This window comes from Grammomys surdaster, unplaced genomic scaffold (assembly GCF_004785775.1).
Source record: "Grammomys surdaster isolate TR1022 unplaced genomic scaffold, NIH_TR_1.0 139, whole genome shotgun sequence".
In the NCBI taxonomy this organism is placed as follows: Eukaryota; Metazoa; Chordata; class Mammalia; order Rodentia; family Muridae; genus Grammomys; species Grammomys surdaster.
Genome location: NW_021604597.1, coordinates 2,978,600 through 2,987,573, shown reverse-complemented (window position 1 = coordinate 2,987,573; position 8,974 = coordinate 2,978,600). Strand labels below are relative to the sequence as shown.

General features: G+C 40.7%; 1 protein-coding gene across 1 annotated transcript; it reads right to left on the bottom strand.

Moving 5' to 3' along the window:
• Nucleotides 1-1,198: 1,198 nt before the first annotated feature.
• LOC114617938 (prothymosin alpha) lies at nucleotides 1,199-2,427 on the bottom strand. The gene is made up of 2 exons (XM_028763627.1): nucleotides 2,162-2,427; nucleotides 1,199-1,911 (listed from the first exon to the last, which is right to left on the bottom strand). Exons 1-2 carry the CDS (start codon nucleotides 2,373-2,375, stop codon nucleotides 1,790-1,792), a joined length of 336 nt encoding a protein of 111 aa, XP_028619460.1. The 5' UTR covers nucleotides 2,376-2,427; the 3' UTR covers nucleotides 1,199-1,789.
• Between the last annotated feature and the right edge of the window lie 6,547 nt (nucleotides 2,428-8,974).

Genomic DNA, 8,974 nt, shown 5'->3' with positions numbered 1-8,974 from the left:
AGACATAAGGAAACTATGCTCAGAGAGCCAAAGGTAGAACACTTACAACCGGGATCTTATACCCAGCCAAGCTATCATTTAAGAGTAAACGTTTCTAAATATGGTGCCACATGCCTGTAATCCTAGCACTCAAAAAGCTTAAGCAGGAGGACTGACAGTTCAAGATTAACCTGGGCTACATAGTGAGATCTTGTCTTAGAAAAGAGGGAGGGAGGAAGAGGAGAGGAAGACATACTCAGTAACACAAAAATGTGCAGGGTTGATAATAGAGAACCTGTCTTTGGAAATACTCATGGAAAGAATATTCTTAGCAAGAAAAGAAACAAGTCCAGGGGCATATATGGAGATAGCACAATTCAGGAGATCACACAATATACTGAATGCTTTAAGTAAATAATCACTGAGTGTGTTAAAATATCAAAAGTATATTCATAATGATCCAGAAATAGAATTCCAGATGTTATCAGAATGGCACTATGGATTAATAAAAAATATCTGGGTTCCCAAAAGGAATAAAATTATATGATGAAAATGAGTTTAAATTTGCCGATCAGATTGCCTTTCTAAAAAAAAAATCTAGTTTATCCTACTTATAGGGTACAATTTTTTGAAAATCATGAATAAAAATTAAAAGACAGCCAGAAAAATCTGATCCAAAAATAAGACATTATAATTAATTATCACACCAAACACTTCAATGTAAAAAGCATAATGATAGACTTGGTAGGTATTGTCCAAGGACAAGAAGATACGGTGAATGTGAACATACGTGCTTGGACGTGGCAATAGCTTCTTAAGCACATCATCAAAGATCTCATCAGCAACATGAAAGGATAACCCATGGAAGATGCTCGCAAATTTAAGAAGATTCTAGAATATGAAAATAACTCTTGGTACTCAACAACTAACATCCTATTAAAAGATAAAATAAACTTGACTAGACGTTTCTCCAAAGAAGACATAGAAATAATAAACACATGAAAAGAAATTTAATAATCAAAATGAAATCAAACATTTCTCCAATGAAGATGGCTATAATGGGAGGAGGTTGGTTTACAAGCATCCTCAATGATATAGAATCCCCTAAATTTCTTTCTTTTTTTTTTTAGAACAACTCAGCAAAATAAAATTCCGGTTTATTGTTGGACATTGTTTCACACATACATCAAACAGGCCAAAAAAAATAAACAGCAACTTCATAGACAAAAAAAAAAAAAAAAAAAAAGGAAAAAAAATCTTTTATCTTTGGCCTTTTTAACCATCTCATACAAACCAACTACTTATAGTACAGCTAGGTACATACACAAAAAAAGTTACTGGAATGCTTGGAATAAGATTGGTTTTTTGTTGTTGTTTTTGCTTTTTTTACAAGGTTTTTTTTCTCCTTTGAGATTATAATGAACATGGTCACACCACAAGTAAAGTCTGAAGTAGGACAGAAAACGCTCTGAAGGCTGGTTTGGTCACCCGTTATCATTAAAAATGGCTGACCCCTAACAATATGTACAAAAATATAAAATGTAAATAAAAAATACAAACAAATTTTCCTTTTAAAGTATTTTTAAGAAAAAAAGCAGGGCCTGGGAAGTTCTGGTTCTTTTTCCTCCCATGTTGCCAATTCATGTTGTGGTTTTGGAGGGGTGGTGGAGAGCGTGTCATCTGTGGATGGCACTGCCCGCTGTGGGCGGGGCCTGCTTCTCTACTCGAAGGTGACCACGTTTAAATTCTGAGACAGGAAGTGGAGGGTGAATAGGTCACAGTGCGTAAGGTTAGCTTTTCCTTTTGCTGTCTAGTCATCCTCCTCAGTCTTCTGCTTCTTGGCGTCAACATCATCATCCTCATCATCCTCAGCTACCCGCTTGCCCGTAGGAGCCTCAGCCTCCTCATCTTCATCTCCATCCTCTTCCTCACCTGGAGAGAATCAAGGACCACATAAACCACTGCCCTCCAATTATGGCTGCCACCATTGGCCCTGAACCGTCTTGTCTCCCAGCCAAGAAGAGACAGGTCGGGCAGATCAACAATTCTCAAACATGAAAGAACTGTCAACAGGAGGGTCGAGTACACTGCAATGCAAAGTGGTCCACTTGCCCAGAAGCCCCACCTCTCCCTTCTGGCAGTAAAAGCCAGGGAAGGAACCTGAGAAAACAGGACTACTCACCGTCACCTTCTTCCTCCTCCTCCTCTTCCTCCCCACCTTCTTCCTCTTCTTCATCTACCTCATTGTCAGCCTCCTGCTCCCCATTTTCCTCATTTTGAGCGTTCCCATTGGCAGGTGCATCTCTTCCATTCTCTGCCTCCTCCACAACTTCCTTCTTCTCCTTCAAGTCCTTGGTGGTGATCTCGGAGCTGGTGTCCACTGCCGCGTCTGACATGGTGGGGCACGCCGGTGGTCCGATGCAGCAGCGAGTGAGGAATTAATGGAGTTCGAGGACTCTGGCGAGAAAGCTGCCGGAGTCCGCGTTGCAGGAGGCGGTGGGCAGCGAAGGTGGCTGCAGTGAGCGCTGCAGAGCACGACCCGGGAACAATGCAAAGATGGCTTTTCGGAGCAGCCAGTGGAGGGCCCTTAAATTTCTAATAGAAAAGTAAATGCTACAAATTTATTTTCCTGTTCCTGAAGTACTTAAATATAGAATTACTGTGTGATTCAGTCAGTCCACTCCTATGTACATGGCCCTCAAAATGAAAACAGGGACTCAAACATACACATATATCCTACTGAATATTATGAATATTACTCATAATGAATAATGAATGCATGATTAATGTGAATATTGTTCATGAAAATGTGAATATTATTATTCATAATTGCATTATTGATAATAACTAAAAGATGGAAACTACCCAGATATCTTGCAACAAGTGAATGGCTGAGCAAAACAGAAGAATAAAAATACCATGCAGTCTCAGGCCCTATGAGAGATGAGGTCCTGATCCCTGCGTTAGCATTGAAGGGCCCTGAAAATATACCACATGGTACGAGTCAGGTACAAAGCAACAAATTCTGTACGACTCTCCTTAAATTCCTTATCAAGAATAGGCAAGTACAGACAGACGGAAAGCAGATCCAGGTTACCTGTGGCTGAGGAAAGGGAGGGTCACTGCTAAATAGAAAGCTTTCACTTGTCTGGGTGGTGCCTATACCACACTGTGAATTACACTGAGTTGTACCCTTAAGTTGTTTAAAGTAGAAACATACTTACATTTAATTCACACAAATACATAAATAACCAGGCAAATAGAGAGAAATGAGTTCTCATGAACCTCAGGGAAAATGATAAAACTAAACTAGAAGAAAGGTGATTAATAGAAGTTAAATTCAAGAGAACTATACTTAATGTCTTTAAGATTATTCTTTCAAGGATCTTGTTTATATTCAGTAATATGTTTTCAAAACAAAATGAAAGACATAAGAAATTCTGGTTAAGAGCTGAAAATATAGGTGCCATGAATTTTTTTTAGAGAAGCAAGTGAGAATTCTAAAGGTAGAAACTGTCTTCAGTGGGTTTACCTTTAAAAAGAATTTGTAAAGTAAAGAATATTAAAGTAGGATACCCAGACTTAAATGAAGAAGAGAACATGCAAAAAGGAGGAAAAGGGAAAGAAAGAACAGAAAAAATATAGAAAAATTCAAAGGAGGAGGAGGAGGAAGAGGAGGAAGAAGAGGAAGAAGAGCAGGAGGAGGAGGAGGAGGAGGAGGAGGAGGAGGAGGAGGAGGAGAAATAACAGGGGACTGGGGAGGGAACTGGCAAAGAATTCCCACAAATGACACAGCAACCTGCTGGCCGAGAAGATGCTATAAGCACCCAGAAGGAGAACATTACAGAAAAGTTCCTCTTTGCAGTAAGGCCACGCAAAAACCAAGCCACAGTCTAAAAAGCATTTGGGTTCAGAGTGCTGGAGGAGCACCTTGTTTCTCAGGAGAAACAGTGGGTTCCAGAAGTCACTGAAGCAATAGTTTTAAATATTGAAAGGAAATAAATGATAATCTAGAATTCTATGTTCAGACAAAATAAGTTTTGCAAATATAAAGATATTATCAAACAAAACAAAAGAAATTACAGTAGCAACCCAATTTAAACTCAGTAGAAAACTGTTTTCTCAAAAGAAAAACTAGCTTAGTCAAAAACTCAAAACCTAGGAGAAAACGAAGAGCTGGCAGATGGGGATCCACAGGTGACTCTAAACAGGCATAGACAAGATCACAGGAGCAGCAGCAGTCCCACAGGGCTTTATGCACATGTAGAGTCAAAATGCACACTCGCAAATAAGCTATTAATGAGGGGCTAACGGGAGCGGGATGCTATCGGGTCCACCGTGTCTAGGAAGTGATACCATCGTGTATGCTGGATTTAAAATATCGAGAATGTTTGTTTCCATGTCTAAGTTAAGACTGAGTTGTTGTAAAAGAATATGTGGATCATAACCCATTAGAGAACAAAACATGTGACTGTTTTAGCTTATGTAAACAAAGGCAAATCAGGAAAAAAGTGAAATGTATTCAAAGTAAACGCTGATTATAGTATACCTATAATCACATTGAATGTAAATCAACTGAAACCCAATCAAAAGACAGAAATCAAAGACAATACAACTATAGCCTGCTCCTAAAAGGCTCAACTAAAACATGAAGAAATCCACACATTCAAAGTGCAAAGGCAGGAAAGATATATCATACAAATGGCTATACCCATGATAAGTAGTGCAAACACTGCAACAGACATAAATACCAAAAACAAAATTACCAAGAAGATGTAGCTTCTATGTCCTAGATCTCATAAATCCAAAATGCATCTTAAGCAAAAGGATGAAGCTAAAAGAAAAAGAATCATTGTTAGAGATTTTAATACTTTAATGTTTCTCAATGCAGACATAAAATCAGTAGATATGAAAGATATAGCTTATATCAATAGTTAATAAGCTCTAAACCTTATTAACTATCTAAATCACTCAAGAACCAAAGAACAGGTACTTTTGAATTAAGATTGGAAATTTGTGAAAATAAATCATACCTGGTCCTGTGGTCTATAGTAAATTTCAAAGGATTAAAATCTTACAGCTAATGATCTTCAGTCAAGGACAATGGTGAGCAGTATGCTGGGGGGAGGGGGCTTGGGGGAGCTTTCTTTGTTTGAACATTGGATTTGGGGGTAGAGCTTCTTGTTTCTTTTTGTTTTGCTGTGATCTTGTGTGGCAGAGACTGGCCTTGACTGCTCATTGTCCAGCCTCCCACTCCCAAGTGCTACAATTATAGGTGGATTCTACCACACCAGCTTGTGCTTGCTTTGTCTGTTGCTGCCTCTTTTAAATGGCCTTCTTCCACAGTTAATGGACCATTCTGTAGAGAGGAAAACTAGAATGCTAATACAAGAATTCTAAGGGTTAGAGAGATAGTTCAATGGTCAAGTGTATACTACTCTTGCAGAGGACCTGATTTTGGTTCCATGAATCTCTCCTGAGTGACATAGGAAGCAGAGAAGTCATGGCATCACAGAGATGAAACATAAGAATCGAAAGTGGGCCAGCGAGATGGCTCAGCTGATGAGAAGAACACCTGCTGCCAAACTTGACAACCAGAGTTCAATCCCCAGTCACTGTTTCCAGAGGAGTTGATGCCCTTAATCTGATCTCCACAGGCATCAGATACCTGTATAGTGGCACTGAAATACATGTTGGAAAAACACACATACACGTTTAAAGAAGAATAAATCCTTTTGAGAGTACAGTAAATAAAATAATCATGCCAAAGGAGAAGAAAACAGATCTCATTCATCCTCTGGTATTCATACAAAACTGTAGAATCTAAAGCTCAGTCAAGAGCAGAGAGAATCTTCTCAGTCCCTTTTCTACTTTTTTTTCTAGCATTTAAATAGATTAGCCTAGCAAAAGAGTCCTTCCTGAAGGACAGCTCATAGCCCTGCAGGAGAATCTGGCTTCTAAGCAAATTAATGGAGGGAGACGAGGCAGAATTCTTAAGGGTAAGCCACCCTTGTGCAAAGGCCCATCATTCTCTCAACATATCAAGTATGGGGGAGTCTGTGCCATGCTTCCTGGATTTCCAACAAGAATCAGGAGCATGGCACAGCATTGCTGGGGGCAAGCAGATGCCCATTGAGGTGGCATGGCTGGTGCATTGTGGGAAAGGGTCCATATGTTCTCTGTGCCTCCCTTTCATCTCTTCTCCCGCATTTCTTTCAAATCACACCAGCCGGCATGCTAGCCATTGATTCTGGCCTCAGCCTCCTGCAGTCAATTTTCCAGGAGTCCAAATTGTCAGAACGCGGTCCAAGAAAGCAGTCCTGAGAGTAATATTGTGAGTGCTTGTGAAAAAACTCCTACAAGAAACCAAGGTAAGAGTTGTGTGGTCTCAGTTTCTTCTCAAACATGAAATTGTTCTTGGGATGTGCTTTCACAGCCCTCCCAGACATAGACGATAGGAATGAGTTTACTTCGGACTATTCATTACAACTGGCTATTGTTAATGTTGATATTCCTCCATGGAGACTCATGTTCTTGCCACGTGCAGCTGGTGACCGTACCCTCCAGTCATGTGACTCTTGTTAACCCTTTGTCTGATGCTCCAAATAAAGTTAGCTATTGCATGACGGTTTGGTCTGCCTCGTTTATCAGCTCCAGTCTCAAGTCCCACTGCCTCTAGAGCAGTAAACACAGGATGGTTCTTTTTAAAGTAAAGCTATGGCAGTGGCATCCTTAAGTCAAAGCCCTCCAAAGACTTCACAGTCTATTCTGAACACAAGAAAGCTCCTTCACCTTCTCGATTATTCTAGTCCTTAAAATTTTAGTTGCCCAAGGTCAACTGCAATCCAAAAAAATTCAATGAGAAATTCCAGAAATAAATTTTAATTCATAAAAATTTTAACTGCATGACATGATAAAATCTCCTACCATCCTGCCTCATGCTGCTCAAGACACAAATCATCCCTTTGTTGGGTATCACGATACATTTACTGTTGCTTGATTTTATTATCTAAGTTGTTATTCTCTTATTGGGCCTAACTTATGAGTCAGACTTTACCTACATGTGTATGAAGGATCCTATCTCTAGAGTTCAGGACTGTGCAGTTTTCCAAGCATCTTAAGGGAATTTCAAAAACGTATCCACTATGGATTAAGGGACCACCATGCATTCTAGAGTTCTCGTGGCCAATAAGATGCTACATGATCTGGCCTCTGTGTCCCCTCAAACTGTTTCCTATCTGGTCATCCTCATCCCTCAACTACTTTTCCACAATAACACATACCCTATCCTGACTACACTTCCTTATTCTTCCTCATAGGACTTAACCACTCACCTTCAGATATATGTCATACCCATATTTATTTGCTGGCTCTCTTTCTGCACAGTGTAAGTTGGCAAAGAGTGAGCACTGTGTGTGCTATCCTGTTAAGTCACCAGCGCTAGTCCATGTCTCATGGCCAAGAATACTTAACTTCTTCGCTGCAGGTGCCACTTTCCAAATTATGTAGATATGCGCACTGTGGTGTGCTGAGCAGTCCCATTAAAACACTGAGCAAGAAGAGGTGTATGTTGGGCTCCTGGCTGTAGGGACAGGAACTCACACACTGGGGTCAGCAAGCAGAAGCTGGTGCTACTAGGGTGAGTTTGCTAACACTGTGTCTTCTGCAACACCCTCTGTGCACTGAATCCTGTTTGGAATTACCTGCTTATTCATTGTTCCTCTGTTTTTGTTTCCCATTTACATTTGTCATAAAATATATACTTTGATTTCCCTGTAAAATGATCAGAATAAAAATTATCAAACTTAGGTCTGACTTTCTCCTTTCCCTCTCTGTGTTTTAGTTTTACCTCACAGGAGGCTGATGCCTGAGTCAAACTCACACAAATGTAAAAATCACGGAACAATTAACTAAGTGATGTTTTTGTTATGTGACAGTTTCCCAAAGCTGATTTAGCATGAACCTGTCTCTGAAAAATCAACCTTGCTCTCAATATGAAAAATACACAAATAAAAGTCAGAACCCTCAGTCCTTGAAATAGAACATCAGCATAGCAGACTCAGTCTCAAAGGCTCTTGGGGCACTCCAACAGATCAGAATAAAAGCAAACCGAATTCTGATACCAGTTCCCTCTTGTATCAGTAGGCAAAGCTTAGCAGGTAGATGTGTCCCAGTTAGTGGCAGTAGCCATTGTTCGGAAGGAATGCCAGGTACGAGGCTTAGGCATGAACCTGCCATCCATCCGAGACAGCCTGAGTTCTGCTATCTTTTCAGGTCACTGATTGCAAAGCTAGGCAAGACTCTCAGGAGAGGCCTCAACCTGAGAGTCTTTCCTAACCCTGCCTAGTTGTTTCCTGGGTGGTGGGTTAGAAAAGTTACTATTCATCCTTCTTTTGCTGCCAGGCCTGTGAATATATTCACACACAGCTAGCTAGACCACCTGAGACCCTTACAGGAGTGCAACCCACGCATGAGTAAGAGCTTCCTTGCAAACTCTGTATTTCTGGTCCCACCACCGCATTCAGTACTTCCACGTTTTCTTTCTGGGTGATGCTCATTCCTAGCTCCAACACACTCCCTGCTTCTAAAATCAGGGGAAGTAACAAACAAAATTCCCACCTCTGAGAGCTTTGCTGTTTTTGACCTCGTAGGTCAAAGGGTCATCCTCCCTCCCCTTTCCTGACCCTCTCAGGACTACCTGGGAGGGGTGCCCTCCAGCTTCTTCTTGATCAGTAGCCAAGCTTCTTCATTAAAGACCAGGACCTTCTTACCATCAAGGAGAACAAATGTATCACATCTTGAGGAACCAAAGCTTTTCTAAGTCAGTTATGAGACACAGCCCAGGGCAGGCGCTCTGCTCCCTAAGCAAGGCAGTTCAGATCCACGTCCCATGATGCTAACAGGGGCCTTTTTGAGTGAACTTCAAATGTGTAGCCTAGGAGTAGAATACACACACACACACACACACACACACACACACACACACACACACACA